This window comes from Spea bombifrons, chromosome 13, assembly GCF_027358695.1.
Source record: "Spea bombifrons isolate aSpeBom1 chromosome 13, aSpeBom1.2.pri, whole genome shotgun sequence".
Taxonomy (NCBI): Eukaryota; Metazoa; Chordata; class Amphibia; order Anura; family Pelobatidae; genus Spea; species Spea bombifrons.
Window position 1 is genome coordinate 18,123,679 of NC_071099.1, and position 19,047 is coordinate 18,142,725.

The 19,047-nt window shown below is 36.4% G+C and overlaps 1 protein-coding gene across 1 annotated transcript in view; it reads right to left on the bottom strand.

Annotated features, from left to right (window-relative positions):
* Positions 1-19,047, bottom strand: part of MYH7B (myosin heavy chain 7B) — a 35,097-nt gene that overhangs the window by 3,986 nt on the left and 12,064 nt on the right. Inside the window, exons 14-41 of the mRNA XM_053453169.1 lie at positions 18,767-18,885; positions 18,249-18,398; positions 17,749-17,919; positions 17,353-17,532; positions 17,026-17,158; positions 16,174-16,247; positions 15,208-15,295; positions 14,966-15,083; positions 14,763-14,886; positions 14,548-14,684; positions 14,105-14,360; positions 13,595-13,837; positions 13,276-13,452; positions 12,652-12,797; positions 12,253-12,343; positions 11,443-11,832; positions 11,096-11,222; positions 10,730-10,848; positions 10,413-10,609; positions 9,940-10,289; positions 9,346-9,470; positions 9,108-9,223; positions 8,423-8,615; positions 8,020-8,223; positions 7,717-7,842; positions 7,384-7,554; positions 6,848-6,952; positions 6,578-6,673 (exon numbers count right to left, since the gene is read on the bottom strand). Coding sequence (XP_053309144.1) covers positions 6,578-6,673; positions 6,848-6,952; positions 7,384-7,554; positions 7,717-7,842; positions 8,020-8,223; positions 8,423-8,615; positions 9,108-9,223; positions 9,346-9,470; positions 9,940-10,289; positions 10,413-10,609; positions 10,730-10,848; positions 11,096-11,222; positions 11,443-11,832; positions 12,253-12,343; positions 12,652-12,797; positions 13,276-13,452; positions 13,595-13,837; positions 14,105-14,360; positions 14,548-14,684; positions 14,763-14,886; positions 14,966-15,083; positions 15,208-15,295; positions 16,174-16,247; positions 17,026-17,158; positions 17,353-17,532; positions 17,749-17,919; positions 18,249-18,398; positions 18,767-18,885 — 4,526 coding nt within the window. The remainder of the gene's footprint in view (positions 1-6,577; positions 6,674-6,847; positions 6,953-7,383; positions 7,555-7,716; positions 7,843-8,019; positions 8,224-8,422; positions 8,616-9,107; positions 9,224-9,345; positions 9,471-9,939; positions 10,290-10,412; positions 10,610-10,729; positions 10,849-11,095; positions 11,223-11,442; positions 11,833-12,252; positions 12,344-12,651; positions 12,798-13,275; positions 13,453-13,594; positions 13,838-14,104; positions 14,361-14,547; positions 14,685-14,762; positions 14,887-14,965; positions 15,084-15,207; positions 15,296-16,173; positions 16,248-17,025; positions 17,159-17,352; positions 17,533-17,748; positions 17,920-18,248; positions 18,399-18,766; positions 18,886-19,047) is intronic.

The window sequence follows — 19,047 nt, forward strand, 5'->3', positions numbered from 1 at the left end:
ATCTATGTAACTATCTATGTAACTATCTATGTAACTATCTATGTAACTATCTATGTAACTATCTATGTAACTATCTATGTAACTATCTATGTAACTATCTATGTAACTATCTATGTAACTATCTATGTAACTATCTATGTAACTATCTATGTAACTATCTATGTAACTATCTATGTAACTATCTATGTAACTATCTATGTAACTATCTATGTAACTATCTATGTAACTATCTATGTAACTATCTATGTAACTATCTATGTAACTATCTATGTAACTATCTATGTAACTATCTATGTAACTATCTATGTAACTATCTATGTAACTATCTATGTAACTATCTATGTAACTATCTATGTAACTATCTATGTAACTATCTATGTAACTATCTATGTAACTATCTATGTAACTATCTATGTAACTATCTATGTAACTATCTATGTAACTATCTATGTAACTATCTATGTAACTATCTATGTAACTATCTATGTAACTATCTATGTAACTATCTATGTAACTATCTATGTAACTATCTATGTAACTATCTATGTAACTATCTATGTAACTATCTATGTAACTATCTATGTAACTATCTATGTAACTATCTATGTAACTATCTATGTAACTATCTATGTAACTATCTATGTAACTATCTATGTAACTATCTATGTAACTATCTATGTAACTATCTATGTAACTATCTATGTAACTATCTATGTAACTATCTATGTAACTATCTATGTAACTATCTATGTAACTATCTATGTAACTATCTATGTAACTATCTATGTAACTATCTATGTAACTATCTATGTAACTATCTATGTAACTATCTATGTAACTATCTATGTAACTATCTATGTAACTATCTATGTAACTATCTATGTAACTATCTATGTAACTATCTATGTAACTATCTATGTAACTATCTATGTAACTATCTATGTAACTATCTATGTAACTATCTATGTAACTATCTATGTAACTATCTATGTAACTATCTATGTAACTATCTATGTAACTATCTATGTAACTATCTATGTAACTATCTATGTAACTATCTATGTAACTATCTATGTAACTATCTATGTAACTATCTATGTAACTATCTATGTAACTATCTATGTAACTATCTATGTAACTATCTATGTAACTATCTATGTAACTATCTATGTAACTATCTATGTAACTATCTATGTAACTATCTATGTAACTATCTATGTAACTATCTATGTAACTATCTATGTAACTATCTATGTAACTATCTATGTAACTATCTATGTAACTATCTATGTAACTATCTATGTAACTATCTATGTAACTATCTATGTAACTATCTATGTAACTATCTATGTAACTATCTATGTAACTATCTATGTAACTATCTATGTAACTATCTATGTAACTATCTATGTAACTATCTATGTAACTATCTATGTAACTATCTATGTAACTATCTATGTAACTATCTATGTAACTATCTATGTAACTATCTATGTAACTATCTATGTAACTATCTATGTAACTATCTATGTAACTATCTATGTAACTATCTATGTAACTATCTATGTAACTATCTATGTAACTATCTATGTAACTATCTATGTAACTATCTATGTAACTATCTATGTAACTATCTATGTAACTATCTATGTAACTATCTATGTAACTATCTATGTAACTATCTATGTAACTATCTATGTAACTATCTATGTAACTATCTATGTAACTATCTATGTAACTATCTATGTAACTATCTATGTAACTATCTATGTAACTATCTATGTAACTATCTATGTAACTATCTATGTAACTATCTATGTAACTATCTATGTAACTATCTATGTAACTATCTATGTAACTATCTATGTAACTATCTATGTAACTATCTATGTAACTATCTATGTAACTATCTATGTAACTATCTATGTAACTATCTATGTAACTATCTATGTAACTATCTATGTAACTATCTATGTAACTATCTATGTAACTATCTATGTAACTATCTATGTAACTATCTATGTAACTATCTATGTAACTATCTATGTAACTATCTATGTAACTATCTATGTAACTATCTATGTAACTATCTATGTAACTATCTATGTAACTATCTATGTAACTATCTATGTAACTATCTATGTAACTATCTATGTAACTATCTATGTAACTATCTATGTAACTATCTATGTAACTATCTATGTAACTATCTATGTAACTATCTATGTAACTATCTATGTAACTATCTATGTAACTATCTATGTAACTATCTATGTAACTATCTATGTAACTATCTATGTAACTATCTATGTAACTATCTATGTAACTATCTATGTAACTATCTATGTAACTATCTATGTAACTATCTATGTAACTATCTATGTAACTATCTATGTAACTATCTATGTAACTATCTATGTAACTATCTATGTAACTATCTATGTAACTATCTATGTAACTATCTATGTAACTATCTATGTAACTATCTATGTAACTATCTATGTAACTATCTATGTAACTATCTATGTAACTATCTATGTAACTATCTATGTAACTATCTATGTAACTATCTATGTAACTATCTATGTAACTATCTATGTAACTATCTATGTAACTATCTATGTAACTATCTATGTAACTATCTATGTAACTATCTATGTAACTATCTATGTAACTATCTATGTAACTATCTATGTAACTATCTATGTAACTATCTATGTAACTATCTATGTAACTATCTATGTAACTATCTATGTAACTATCTATGTAACTATCTATGTAACTATCTATGTAACTATCTATGTAACTATCTATGTAACTATCTATGTAACTATCTATGTAACTATCTATGTAACTATCTATGTAACTATCTATGTAACTATCTATGTAACTATCTATGTAACTATCTATGTAACTATCTATGTAACTATCTATGTAACTATCTATGTAACTATCTATGTAACTATCTATGTAACTATCTATGTAACTATCTATGTAACTATCTATGTAACTATCTATGTAACTATCTATGTAACTATCTATGTAACTATCTATGTAACTATCTATTAACTATCTATATAACTATCTATATAACTATCTATATAACTATCTATATAACTATCTATATAACTATCTATATAACTATCTATATAACTATCTATATAACTATCTATATAACTATCTATATAACTATCTATATAACTATCTATATAACTATCTATATAACTATCTATATAACTATCTATATAACTATCTATATAACTATCTATATAACTATCTATATAACTATCTATATAACTATCTATATAACTATCTATATAACTATCTATATAACTATCTATATAACTATCTATATAACTATCTATATAACTATCTATATAACTATCTATATAACTATCTATATAACTATCTATATAACTATCTATATAACTATCTATATAACTATCTATATAACTATCTATATAACTATCTATATAACTATCTATATAACTATCTATATAACTATCTATATAACTATCTATATAACTATCTATATAACTATCTATATAACTATCTATATAACTATCTATATAACTATCTATATAACTATCTATATAACTATCTATATAACTATCTATATAACTATCTATATAACTATCTATATAACTATCTATATAACTATCTATATAACTATCTATATAACTATCTATATAACTATCTATATAACTATCTATATAACTATCTATATAACTATCTATATAACTATCTATATAACTATCTATATAACTATCTATATAACTATCTATATAACTATCTATATAACTATCTATATAACTATCTATATAACTATCTATATAACTATCTATATAACTATCTATATAACTATCTATATAACTATCTATATAACTATCTATATAACTATCTATATAACTATCTATATAACTATCTATATAACTATCTATATAACTATCTATATAACTATCTATATAACTATCTATATAACTATCTATATAACTATCTATATAACTATCTATATAACTATCTATATAACTATCTATATAACTATCTATATAACTATCTATATAACTATCTATATAACTATCTATATAACTATCTATATAACTATCTATATAACTATCTATATAACTATCTATATAACTATCTATATAACTATCTATATAACTATCTATATAACTATCTATATAACTATCTATATAACTATCTATATAACTATCTATATAACTATCTATATAACTATCTATATAACTATCTATATAACTATCTATATAACTATCTATATAACTATCTATATAACTATCTATATAACTATCTATATAACTATCTATATAACTATCTATATAACTATCTATATAACTATCTATATAACTATCTATATAACTATCTATATAACTATCTATATAACTATCTATATAACTATCTATATAACTATCTATATAACTATCTATATAACTATCTATATAACTATCTATATAACTATCTATATAACTATCTATATAACTATCTATATAACTATCTATATAACTATCTATATAACTATCTATATAACTATCTATATAACTATCTATATAACTATCTATATAACTATCTATATAACTATCTATATAACTATCTATATAACTATCTATATAACTATCTATATAACTATCTATATAACTATCTATATAACTATCTATATAACAGAGAGAGAGAGAGAGATATAACAGAGAGAGAGAGAGAGAGAGAGATATAACAGAGAGAGAGAGAGAGAGAGAGATATAACAGAGAGAGAGAGAGAGAGAGAGATATAACAGAGAGAGAGAGAGAGAGAGAGATATAACAGAGAGAGAGAGAGAGAGAGAGATATAACAGAGAGAGAGAGAGAGAGAGATATAACAGAGAGAGAGAGAGAGAGAGAGATATAACAGAGAGAGAGAGAGAGAGAGATATAACAGAGAGAGAGAGAGAGATATAACAGAGAGAGAGAGAGAGATATAACAGAGAGAGAGAGAGAGAGATATAACAGAGAGAGAGAGAGAGAGATATAACAGAGAGAGAGAGAGAGAGAGATATAACAGAGAGAGAGAGAGAGAGAGATATAACAGAGAGAGAGAGAGAGAGAGAGATATAACAGAGAGAGAGAGAGAGAGAGATATAACAGAGAGAGAGAGAGAGAGAGAGATAACAGAGAGAGAGAGAGAGAGAGATATAACAGAGAGAGAGAGAGAGAGAGAGATATAACAGAGAGAGAGAGAGAGAGAGAGATATAACAGAGAGAGAGAGAGAGATATAACAGAGAGAGAGAGAGAGATATAACAGAGAGAGAGAGAGAGAGAGAGATATAACAGAGAGAGAGAGAGAGATATAACAGAGAGAGAGAGAGAGATATAACAGAGAGAGAGAGAGAGAGAGAGATATAACAGAGAGAGAGAGAGAGATATAACAGAGAGAGAGAGAGAGAGAGAGAGAGATATAACAGAGAGAGAGAGAGAGAGAGAGAGAGATATAACAGAGAGAGAGAGAGAGAGAGATAACAGAGAGAGAGAGAGAGAGAGAGATATAACAGAGAGAGAGAGAGAGAGAGAGATATAACAGAGAGAGAGAGAGAGAGAGAGAGATATAACAGAGAGAGAGAGAGAGAGAGAGATATAACAGAGAGAGAGAGAGAGAGAGAGAGATATAACAGAGAGAGAGAGAGAGAGATATAACAGAGAGAGAGAGAGAGAGAGATATAACAGAGAGAGAGAGAGATATAACAGAGAGAGAGAGAGAGAGATATAACAGAGAGAGAGAGAGAGAGATAACAGAGAGAGAGAGAGAGAGATAACAGAGAGAGAGAGAGAGATAACAGAGAGAGAGAGAGAGAGATATAATAGATAGAGAGAGAGAGATATAATAGAGAGAGAGAGAGAGAGATATAATAGAGAGAGAGAGAGAGAGATATAATAGAGAGAGAGAGATATAATAGATAGAGAGAGAGAGATATAATAGATAGAGAGAGAGAGATATAATAGATAGAGAGAGAGAGATATAATAGATAGAGAGAGAGATATGTAGATATATATTATATATAGACATAGATAGATATAGATATATAGACAGATATATAGAGAGAGAGAGGTAGAGATCGCTAGAGATGGATAGCTAGCTATAGATAGAGACAGAGAGAGAGAGATAGAGAGAGCTAGCTATAGATAGCTATAGCTGAGCTAGATATAGAGAGAGATAGCTAGAGAGCTATAGATAGAGAGATAGAAAGAGATAGCTATAGCTGAGCTAGAGATAGCTAGAGATAGAGATAACTAGAGAGATAGCTAGATAGAGAGAGATAGCTAGAGAGAGATAGCAATAGCTATAGAGATAGCTACAGAGAGATAGCAATAGCTACAGAGAGATGAAGAGAGATAGAGCTAGAGATAGCTATAGAGAGAGATAGAGAGAGAGAGAGATAGAGAGATAGAGAGATGGGTAGCTATAGAGAGATAGATAGCTGTAGATAGATAGAGATAGAGCTAGAGATATAGATAGAGCAAGATATAGAGATAGCTATAGATATATAGAGATAGATAGATAGATAAATATGGGTTTCAGTGCTACTTACCGCCTCTTCTGACTGCCTCTTGTAGCTCTTCACTTTCATCTGTAGTTTATCGATGAGATCTTGCATGCGTGCCAAATTCTTACGATCTTCTTCTGTCTGGAAGGCAGAGTGAACAACTTGTAATAAAGCAAAATTGCCTTTTTTGCATGGTATCCTAGTGTATATATATATATATCATTCATATCGGTAATACTTGCACATTAGACCCTCACTTATCAGTATGAAGCAAGCCCTTATGAATCTCTTGAACAATGTATACAAAGCCAATACCTGGTAGGTGAGTTCCTTGATTCTTCTCTCGTATTTTCGAATTCCCTTCTGGGTTTCTGCATTTTTCTTCTGCTCGATCTCGAGTTCTCCTTCCAGCTCCCTCACCTGAAGTAATGAACAATTTTATAGAAGGAGCGAAGCCCATGCACCATGCCACTGAGAAGATGATAGAGAACCTTCAGCGTGCCAGCTGCTGTGGACTATCACTCTCTTTGTTAGCTGAGCTTCATGGAGATTCTAATTCACAAGAAGAAGTGTGCCAAAAGGTAGCCATCACTGCTATAGTCACTAGGACCATTTTGTTACAAAAATGCAAAGTACACAAAAAATCCAGAACTGGGAGGTCTTGGGATCAATATGGTATGGCGTGTGTTGTAATTGGTTTGAAAATATTGTATAACCTTAATAAAAAGAGTTTAAAAAAATCTGTCGCTAACATGAGATTTATTAAAGCAGCTTTTCTTGTAGAACTTGTGCTTATTTAGTGTTTTGGGTATCCAGCATTTGTGGGCAGAGGAGGCCTTTCCCAAACTTACCTTAGCTTCCAATTTCTGGATCTGCTTCTTTCCTCCTTTGAGTGCAATTTGCTCGGCTTCATCCAGACGCATCTGTAGGTCTTTGATGGTCTGCTCCATGTTCTTCTTCATTCTCTCAAGGTGGGCACTGGTGTCCTGCTCTTTCTTCAGTTCTTCTGCCATCATTGCTGCCTATGACAATTAAACAAACTCACCATTAAAAATATGTCCGCTTCTATGTAACTAGACGGCTCAGAGTCTACATATAAAACAGACAGCTAAGAGGTGAACGTTATTTTAGGTAAAGTTTTACATTATTGGCACCTAGATAGTAGGCAAACCTATACTCCTTACATCAGTGATGGCTTTCTTCGCTTTCTCTTCTGCATTGCGGCATTCTTGGACGGCTTCTTCCACCTCTGTGGTGAGCTGAGAGATGTCTGCATCCAGTTTCTTTTTCTGGTTTATGAGACCGGTATTCTGAAACAAGAGATATTTGTGAGATTGATACATTTTAAGTAGCGTGGTTATTAAGAATTAGCAATAGACACACCGGTTCTGTTAGATTGCTATTAGCTGTATAAATGCTAAAAAAAAAAAAAAAACAATTTTCTTCAAGGCGATGAAGATTGTAATCAGTCACGTTGTGCATCAGACCTGCGAGTGGAGAAGGTTGACTCTCTCTGTGGCCTCCAGTAGTTCCTGCTCCGCCAGTTTCCTTCCTCGCTCTGCCTGCTCCAGCGCGGCCCGTAGCTCCTCCACCTCGGCCAGCAGCAGGTTATTCCGTCTCTCGAGCGCTGCCGCCTGCTCTTTCAGGTCGTCGTTGTGGCGAAGAGTATCGTCCAACTCAATCTGCAAATCCTGAAATCAAATCAATTTGCAGGTCAGTCCAGGATTTTTTTTTTTTTGGTTATCTTTTTGCCTTCGTACCTGAGCAGGAAAAGCACCTTCTGGAATTCACTAAATGAATTAAAAAAGGCAGCCTTGGACATGCGACACAAACATAAAAGATGTATTTCTAATCTTTATCGTGAATGTGATCACGAGCACGATGACCGACCTTGATCTGAGACTGCAGATGACGGACCATTTTCTGGGACTCGGCAGCCTGCCGGTTCGCGTGATTCAGCTGGATCTCCATCTCGTTCAGATCGCCTTCCATCTTCTTCTTGAGACGAATGGCTTCGTTCCTAGCTTTGGCTTCTGCGTCCAGACTCGCCTGCATGGATTCCATGGCTCTCTGGTGGTTGCGCCTTAAGCGATGCAAAAACATATGAATATGACTCGTTCAATATGACGTGGCGTTAACACGGTAACACGTATGTTGTGTAGACACTTAGAAATTGTAATTTCCAAACAAAAACAATAAACATTATTGCATTGTAACAAAGTAATAGAAGCCTTTCCTTTATTTCATCATCAGTCCTTAAACTTTTAATTTTTTACAACTTGTTTACATCCGAGCAACACAGCTTTTTTTACATCGCTTTTAAAAAATACCGAACTGTAACATAAAATAAGACCAGAAACTGATTAAGGTTTGAGTCTTTACGGCAGCAAAACACAGGCAGCCTAGATGGGCCAAATGGGATATCTGCCATCAAATTCAATGTTTCTATGCAACCCGTGACTTGACTAAGAACGCGTTTGCAGACTTGGGCTGTCCTATCTCTTGTGCTCTACAGAGGAGGGAACTTCTTCTAATAAATTGCAGGATTTGCAGCTACAAGAATCAAGCATCTCACCTGAGGTTCTCGATCTCCTCATCTTTCTCGGCCAGCTTTCTGTCCACGTCGGCTTTGATCTGCGAGAGCTCTAGCTGGATTCTCAGAGTCTTACTTTCTTCGTGCTCCAGGGCACCCTAATTACAGAGAAAATACACGGATGGGTTTTAGTTGCGTAACTTTCTAGAATGATGACCACGTTAGAATGCGTCCTCTCTGTCAGCCTCTGAAGTTCATAAACGGTCCATACAAGACTCACCTCGGCCTCCTCCAGAGCTGCCTGGATGTCGCTCTTTTCACTCTCCAGAGTCTTCTTGACCTTTTCCAGCTCGTGAATCATTTTGCCATTAGTACTGATTTGATCGGTAAGATCGGCAATTTCCTCTAAGATTTAAAGAATGTTTATTAATTGATGACATCAATAAAAAGGGGCAACCATTCAGATAATCATTAATCTGATATAGAGGGGGTCTGGAGAACGATGGAGCCTTTCCACGGACACAAAAATCTCCAGTATTACTTCTATTCAGTAGGATATATCTAGTAACACTCCTAACACCCCATACCACACGACATCTGTACTCCAAATGTTCAAAGATTTCAATTGAAACTGTCTTTAAAATTTGTTTAGAAATGATTCAAATATTATACTTGTCCTTAGACTTAAAAACATATATATTTTGTGCCAAAGCCACTGATGTGAGACCTGGAATAAATCTAAGGCAAGCTTGGCTTCTCCAGACCTGGGAAACCGTGAGACCCTGCCTTGGTCCACACCAAGCACCGGTACCACGTCCTGGGCCCACTGACACCTTAATCTGTTTCCGGGATGCTTCCCTTTCTACTTAATTACCTTGTAAGTTCTTGTTTTCCCGTTTCATCGTCTCTAAGTTATCCAGAGATTCCTCGTAAGCGTTCTTCAGTTTGAATAACTCCGTGCTAAGGCTACGGGACTCCTTCTGTGAGGCTTCCAGCTCTGCCTGAGTCTCCTCGTACTTTTGCTTCCATTCTGCAAGGATCCGGTCGAAGTTCCTTTGCTTCTTGTCCAGCGCAGCAGCAGCCGAGTTGGCTCTTTCCAGGTCAATAACCAGATCCTCAATCTCGGTCTGCAGTCGGTGCTTGGTCTTCTCCAGAGAGGAACATTTGGCATTGGCAGCTTCCACGGCCTCTTCCGCATCCTGAAGCCGAGCTGCCAGCTTCTTCCTGGACAAAAGTGCACAAACAATTAAACATGGTACCTGATCAACAGACTATAGAAGACCAGAACATTACATTGGATGGAGTTACTGGCCAACAACGTCAATCGTTAGAGCCCAACATACGTACTTGGCATCTTCCAGCTCTTCGGTCCTCTGAATGGCATCGGTCTCATATTTGTTCCTCCACTGAGCCACCTCGGCATTTGCTTTGGACAGAGATCTTTGCAACTCTGCTTTGGCTTCCTGTTCTTCTTCGTATTGCTCCCTCATGAGGTCGCAGTCATGGCGGGAGGCTTGTAACGCATGGGCCAATGCATTTTTTGACTGCAAAAAAATATACAAATGTATACATTCACGTAACGTCCACACACGGCTTCACCAGATCCTATTTGCCCGGTCCTTCTTGGTAAGCAATCGTTAATTCAATGTATCATTGTTCATCACCTTGGTCTCTTCTTCAAGCTGTCTCTTTAGTTCTTCAATAGTCTGGGTAAAGGATGCTTTGCCTCGACTCAGCTGGTTCACAAGGGATTCCTTTTCCTCCAAGAGTCGCGATAATTCGCCTAAACAGCCCCAAGAATAAATATACATTTCAGTGGCCATGAGCAAGACCAGGACCGTAGGTATCATACAAATGTACTACATCCCAAGGGTCAGAATGCTTTGTTAATGATGCCAGTTGTATTTATATACGGTTACAGGGCTGTTACAAAAACTTGCTGAACTTATGTATGTGTTTTAGATATCCTCTATTATATGTATTTTATATTATATATCAATGAAATGCTAAACAGTCCCCTCGCCTCTCACCGTTCTCAGTCTGGAGTCTCGCTCGGTGGAGTGAAAGATCCGCCAGCTGACGCTGTAGTTCATCCACCTTGCTCTTTGCTTCACTCAGTTGATCTTCATACGTGCGGCAAAGTTTTTCTGCATTACCCTATAGCGCAAATAATACCGTTTTAATTGAAAGATATATCACCTGATTTCAGTCCTGGCACCGCAGTCAAACGACATCTAGATTTACCAGGTAGCTTTACAGATTCTACGCCACGAAAACTCTACTGCTAATCCTCATCATCACTTAATGCCTAAAACGATCTCATTACCCATAATCACAGGATAAAAGGCTTTAAGACACATTTAAGGAGAAGACTTACCTTATTTTTCAATAGTTGTTCAATATTGGAAGAGAAGTCATCAAGCTCCATCTTTAATTCGCTCTTCTCTTTCTCCAGCTTCTGCTTGACCCGCTGAAGGCTGTCGATCTGCTCTCCGAGCTCGGCCACCGTATCGGCGTGCTTTTTGCGGAGGGCGGCCGCAGTGGCTTCGTGGTGCAGGGTGGCCTCTTCCAGGTCCCTGCGCATCTTCAAGAACTCTGCCTCACGTTTCTTGTTCATCTCGATCTGCACCGAGGTGGCACCGCCAGCCTCCTCCAGCCTCTCGCTCAGCTCCTCCAACTCCTTTGATACTTCAGAGCGTTGCTTCTCCACCTTGGCGCGGGTAGCTCGCTCGGCCTCCAGCTCTTCTTCTAGTTCTTCAATACGTGCCTGAGGAAATACAGAAGAAGCAATCAATATAGATTGTATTCTGCATCCAGATCGTTCATTTTCTTTTCTACGATTAAAGCGCAAGTCATCATCACATCGGAACTGTTGGTTTTATGAGAGGTGATGAGAGGAACCCCCTATGGCCCAAGAAAGCTTGTTCCGTAACATGATTAATAATGTATTACAATGTATCAACATGCATCAAACAGTTATTATTTTCATGTACAAAAAATCCACATCCATACTTTGGGATATCTAGGTCTTCATAACAAGGTATACTTTTTATCGGGTGTTATAAATCCCTTTAAGAAAGTAATACCGTTGTGATCTCCCTTGAGTCCCTACCATTTGTAGGAGCGCAATGACCGCGATCATGACTTTATCACAAATGACGGGAGATGCACATTAACGGCGCAGTACCTGCAGCTCCTTAATCTTCTTTTGGAGCTGCGCACACATCATCTGTTCATCTTCAATCCTCGAGTTCAGTTGGCTCATCTCAAAATCCTTCCTGTAAAGAACAAAAAAAGTTTACTAAGCAAGTTACCCAAGAGTAATACATGACACTCATTCCAATTAGTTATCAGCTTGGCTTATTAGTCATTTAAAATCATATTTGGGCTTACAGTTAAAATATATCCCTTGTACTGGACAATCAAACACACAAGAAGAACAATTTAATTATAATTATATATATTTACAATTGGAAATGGTGAGAATTAGGTGGGCCTGTGTGGCTAGCGGATAAAGAGCCCAATTGCATGAATACAGTTTGGTGAATAATGTTTATTGGCATTCATTCAGCTTTTCAGTACTCACTTCTTCAGTTTTTCATCTAATTGTTGCTTGTCGTTCTCAAGATCCATAACAGACTCCTGGGTAAGTTTGAGATCCCCTTCCAGCTTACGTTTTGCTCGCTCCAGGTCCATCCTCAGCTTTTTCTCCTGCTCCAGGGATCCTTCAAGCTGAAGCCAAGCAAGTAAAATGTGTTGGGGTTACAATAACACCAAATAATGGCAAAACTTCCCTATACTAAGACGTGGATACAATACTTGTTGATAGATTAAAATATCAGTAATATAAGTATTATTATAATTCACATAATTTCTATTGCCATTCCAAAACAGAAATTAAACCACATTGGTTAAACTATAAATATATATATTAGTAGAACATTTGGGCGGATTACTCCACTGGTCTCACTCAACTCGCCTTCATCGTCATTTACAATAACACTCATCTCGAAGTGGCTACAATATGTCACGTGATCTATGCTAACGGCACTATTTTCATTAAGGTGGTCAGTCCAACACAGAAACCACAATGGATTTCTCCCACAAGATGGAACACACGGCACTAGGATACCATAGAGATTTGGATGGGTTCTCACATGATTCCGGTGTCCGAGTTTTACTAGGGACATTTATATATATATTAACTCACATCGTCCACTTGCTGCTCTAGTTTAGCTTTGGCCTTGGTAAGCGTGTTGACTTTGTCCTCTTCAGCTTGCAGGTCGTCCAAAGCTTGCTGGTGGGCTTCCTGCAGGGCCTTCTTCTCTTTGGTCAGCCTGGCAATAATCTCGTCTAGTGCAGCCATCTCCTCTACAAGGTTTTTCACCTGGACAGGAAGCAAAACCAACATGAAATACAGTGATATTTCCCACAATTTCCACAAACAAACCAAGACCACAGGTTTCCAAGTTGCAGAACTCTACCAAATTATTTCACCTGCGTTGTCACAGCCACAGCCAGCTACTGACCTTGTTTTCCGTTGCGTGCTTCTCCTTCTCTACTTTGGCCAGAGTGATCTCCAGGTCATCGATATCCTTCTTCAGCTCGGCACACTCATCCTCCAACTTGCGCTTCTTGGAAGTCAAGTCAGAATTCATTTCCTCCTCGTCCTCCACTCTTTCCGCCAGCTCTTTGAGTTTGGCCTCCAGCTGAATCTTGGTTTTGATCAGCAAATCACAACGTTCTTCGGCATCCGCGAGATTGTCTTGTTCCTATAAGAAGATCGCCAATTGGTTACAAGACCTAAACACACATTTAATATGTATATTTATGGATTGGAAATGGTTAACACTGGCGTGTGTAGACTGAATGAAGCTTCCAAATTGTCTAATATTTAACTAATTATTAGAGTTCTGGTATTTGTCTGTCAGATAATATACAGAAGCTACTCCAACGGTCCACTTATAGGAAACTGACACTTTTGCCCTATTGGTGATCTAACCCTGTTTTGGAGATTCTTCTAGACATAAGCGACTTACAGCTTGAAGCTGCAGACCAAGGTCGTTCTTCTCTTGGATCAAAGTGACCTGCTTCTCTTCTAGTTCTTTCCTCTTGGCTTCAGATTTTTCCAAAGCCTCCTTTAACTTCAAGAACTCTTCTTTCATGTTGGCCATTTCCTTCTCGGTCTGTGCAGACTTCAACAGCGGCTTGATTTTGAAGAAGAGCTTCATCCACGACCAGTTCTTGACAGCATTAAAAGCTCGGATGTTCCACTGGATGACCAAAAGGGAATCCCTGGATTGAAAGACAATGAACTCCTCATAACCAATATAGCCGAGGATGGCTATATTGGTTATGAGACTTGACTTGATGGTGGTCATCAAGTCTTCACTATATACAGTTATAGAACATCTGTGCATACCGTGGACACAATCCCAGTAGTCATCTATGGGTCATTATGGGTCCAGGAAATAAAACGTACCTCCTTGCAATTATTTTCTGATACTCGATCCTCATCAGTCTCCCTCGGCTTCTGGCCTGCAGCATGGTGATAATCTTGGCCAGGCGTTCATCTCGCATTTCTTCCAACTGACCAAGCAGCCCGGCCTTAAAAAAGACCTAAAACAGGAAGATCTTCCAGTTACCATCCCAGCGCACCCCACATCACCAATACGTATCGAAATAAACCATCTCTACCTTAGTGTGTCCAAATTTGTACTGCGTGTGGTCAATGTCCAACGTGCCCAGCAATTTCTCAGTTGCTTTCCTGCTATCAACAAACTTATCATCTGGGATTGAATTTGGGTTTAAGATTCGATACCTGAAAAACAGGGGATGCAAAGCATTCAGAACACGATCTAAACTTCTGTGAATAGGACTAAAATCGGAAAGCCTCTCACCGTTGTTTGAACTCGGCGTACAGAAGCCTGTTGGGATATCCTTTTCTGCAAATTCTTATACCTTCTAGGACACCATTACATCTCAGTTGGTGAAGGACCATGAATGGATCCATAGCACCTGGTTAAACAAAACACCTTCAAACATTTTATCTTCCAACATATTAGGGACATTGTCAGATCTGCCCACATTTTGATAAAGAAAGGTGTAACGTGAATGAATGAATGAATGAATGAGCTCTTACCCGGTGTTTTGGTCTCATTCGGGATTAAGCATCTCACAAAGTGGGGCTGTGTGGATTTGAGGTTGGTCATCAGCTTATTCAGATTTTCCTGCATGACAACCGAACATATATATATATATCATAAGATGGTTAGCATCGTATTTTAAACGATACAACGAAATGCGTTATCAGGCGCTATACCTGAAATGAAACAGTTAATGGCAGCTTAAGCAGTAAAACTGTTAGACATTTATTAAAGTATTTGAATATAAAAACTATGAACATAGTAGAATTTCAAGACAATGAATAAAATCAGGATTTGTTACAACAAACAATGCAGGGCAGCAGTGAGTTAAACGCAGACCTGCGATGTACATTAAAGAGACCGTCTGGTCAGAACATTGTAATAAACCTAACATACCTAAACATTTTAAATAAGGAATAAATAAAAATAAAAAACAGTCGCATTGTCCAAATATAAAAATACAGAGCAAGGAAGTTGTTTCTTTTAAATGTTTGTTTATTCATCCTAATATTTGATTGTATTGTGGTTATTTATGGCATTTTCAGAACTATACATTATTAATCTAAATTATGCCAATAAATAGATTACCTTCTAAGCATCACAAAAAAACAAACATTTTTTAACAATCTAAGGGCAGTTGATAGCCGATATTTTATTTCGCTGAAACAGGTTTACCAATCACATTGTGAACAAAATCTTACCACCGGCCCCATCTCACGTTGGTTCTCATTGAGTTTGTTTTGTGGAGTGGAGAGGGAAGAAGTACAGACTTAAAGTGATGTTCATATACTGGATTCAATTAAACATCACTGCAAGTCTTAACGCCCTCACTCTCACAAGCAGAGGCACGCTTTCATATATACACTGATTTTTTTAAGGTGATTTCCATGGTTTTAAAGAACGCTTAATGTCGAAGGCACTGCGGGGTTATTACGGTAAGAGGTATCCCTTCTGTCTTTTACCTTGTGAAGCTGAGATACAGTCTGGAATGAAGCCGCCTTCTTGCGTTTTTCTTTCACTCCAGTTTTGTGTTCGTCTGTAAAGAAAGAGGAACATCATCGTCTGGAGAAAACATTCCTTCTACTGGACTTCATCATCACTTCTCCTCCACCATAGGTCACTGCTACTGATCATCATCCACTGGCACCGTGTGAGCGAGGGGTTCATTAGATGCAATATATATATATATATATATATATATATATATATACACACATACATATACATATACATATACATACACACACACACACACACCAGGCCTTCAATATGTTTTTATATACTTAGTTTTTACAGGTTTTAATTACCCTATTATACATCTTTCACGGAATTATTTTGTTCACTTGTTTTAATTTATGCAGTATATATATATATATATATATATATATATATATATATATATATATATATATATCTCACATATTGTTATGTTTTTTTTATATATGATGATTGCTATTAATATTTATAGATCATTTTTTTAGTAGTTTAGTTTACTTTAGCTCAACTCCCTTTATTTTCGGAGAGTTTTCATTCTACATTACAATGTTATTTATTCATTCATTCACAACGAATGAATAAGTACTATTGAAACAAATCGACATGGATACTTTTCTGCTGTTCACTTATGGGAGTTTATGAAGGGTGAAATATTGCTAAACATATGGCGATAGAAACTATTTCACCGATAACTGATGGTGTACCTTTCTAGTGTAGAGAAAGGCAACATCAATCTTTGCTGAAGTAACTGAACGACGACTCCTACGATGCATCATTCGTTGGTGAATGAATGAACCAATATATGAAGGACAGGTTACCTGAGTAGGACCCAACGTATTTTTCATACAGACTGGCCAGCAGTTTGTTTGAAGACTTCTGGAAGACGGTTACCACAGTCTCATTCAGCGGGTCTTTGTTTTTGTCTAACCATCCCATAATGTTATAAGGTACCTGTCAAAAGATTGTAAGATCACATTGTAATAAGGAGGTAATCATGTCCATGAATGCAGCATGGGTCAGGTATGATGTAATTGAATGACTATGACTGCTTACACCATGACAACTTCATTTTGAAATCTATAGAGTTTAACTACCATGTTCACCTATAATCACGAGGGTGATAGGGGGTAAAAGGGAAAACCTACCACTCCGGCATAATGGACCAGTTCAAAGTGAGGCTCGTATCGGCGTTTCTTATCCACTTTTGGCTTCTGGAAGTTGGGAGACTTTCCAAGGTGATTATCATAAAGCTTTGCTTTGAAGGACATGTCTGAAGCCTTTGGGAACATACATTCTTCTTCCAGGATGGAAAGGATGCCTAACGGCTGGAGATAACATCATAAGATCAGTCCAAGCAGAGACCCACGCCTTATATTGCTGTTATTGGCATTATTGCTTTCCTAAGTAAAGTGCAGGAAAACCAGAGCCCGTGACACATATCTCTATCACGCTTACAGTTCTTGCCAACAAACGATTGCTTTTGGTTGTATGGAAAAAAAACTGTAAAGAATAGACACTGATGATGTCACCGAAAGCCATACCTTTTCTATGAGGTCAATGCAGGCCTGGAGATCCAGGCCAAAGTCGATAAACACCCACTCAATGCCCTCTTTCTTGTACTCTTCTTGTTCCAGGACAAACATGTGATGGTTGAAGAACTGTTGCAGTTTCTCGTTGGTGAAGTTGATGCAGAGCTGCTCGAAGCTGTTGTACTGGAGAGGAGAGAACAGAAGAGGAGGTCATAACCACGCAAGCGAATCACAGGAACAACAACAACTGGAAAATACATATTAAAAAAAACGTTCAATGTCAAAAAAGGCTTTATAATGAAATTGGCAGCAAATCGTGTGCAGCATCTTTTATGCATGTTACGTTTATTAAAGCTTTTGTTCCATTTAAATAAAAAAACCTTAGCTTATTTTGGATCTTGCTACATTTTTCAAAATAAAGTTGATTTTGTCCTCATATTTCATTTAATAAAGGCGTTCGTTGTTTTGTGTTGATGTGGATTCGCGATATTAATCACTCAACAAGGCGTTACCTCGAATATTTCGAAGCCGGCGATGTCCAGGACTCCTATGAAGAACTGCCTGGCCAGTTTGGTGTCCAGCGTCCTGTTAATTCGACTGACAAGCCACTTGAACATGCGATCATACGTAGCTTTGGCCAGGGCACCGACAGCGAACACCACCTAGATACAAAAATATTGGTAGGTGAGATAAGAGACACAAAAAGGCAGTCATTTCGGGGAACATGATGAGTCTCGGGGTCACCCGGCATCGGATCCGCAGTAACATTTACTCTCAGCCGGCTTTGCAACTGAACCTACAGAGGTCCTTGGTAATAAAGTTTCATTACACTAGACTATAGTAAATAGACCCCACTTGGGACAATGCAACTAAACTGCTCACACGCATGTGAACGGGGGGTCCTGACACGCATTCTGGTTGCCCTTGACATGATCTAAAGTGTAGCTTCCATTACGACAGCAAAGACTTGGGGCTTACGCAACAGATGCACCTACTAAGAGACATAAAACAAGACACTGAAAGGTCTCACCTGCTCTACATTTTGCCCTTTGGTCACATATTCGTTCCCAACCTTCACCCTGGGATGGAGCAAACCTTTAATGAGATCGGCTGAACTGATTCCCATTAGATAGGCCGCCTTGTCAGCGCCTGCAAACAGAAACATAGAATATGACGGCAGGTATGGACCGTTCCGTCCGTCTGGTTTCTCCCGATGTAGAAACTCAGTCCTCGACAATGTGCATAGATTTTTTTTTCCATCTGGCAACAAATGTATCTGCGTTACAGTTCAATCTCATACATCATGTAGCT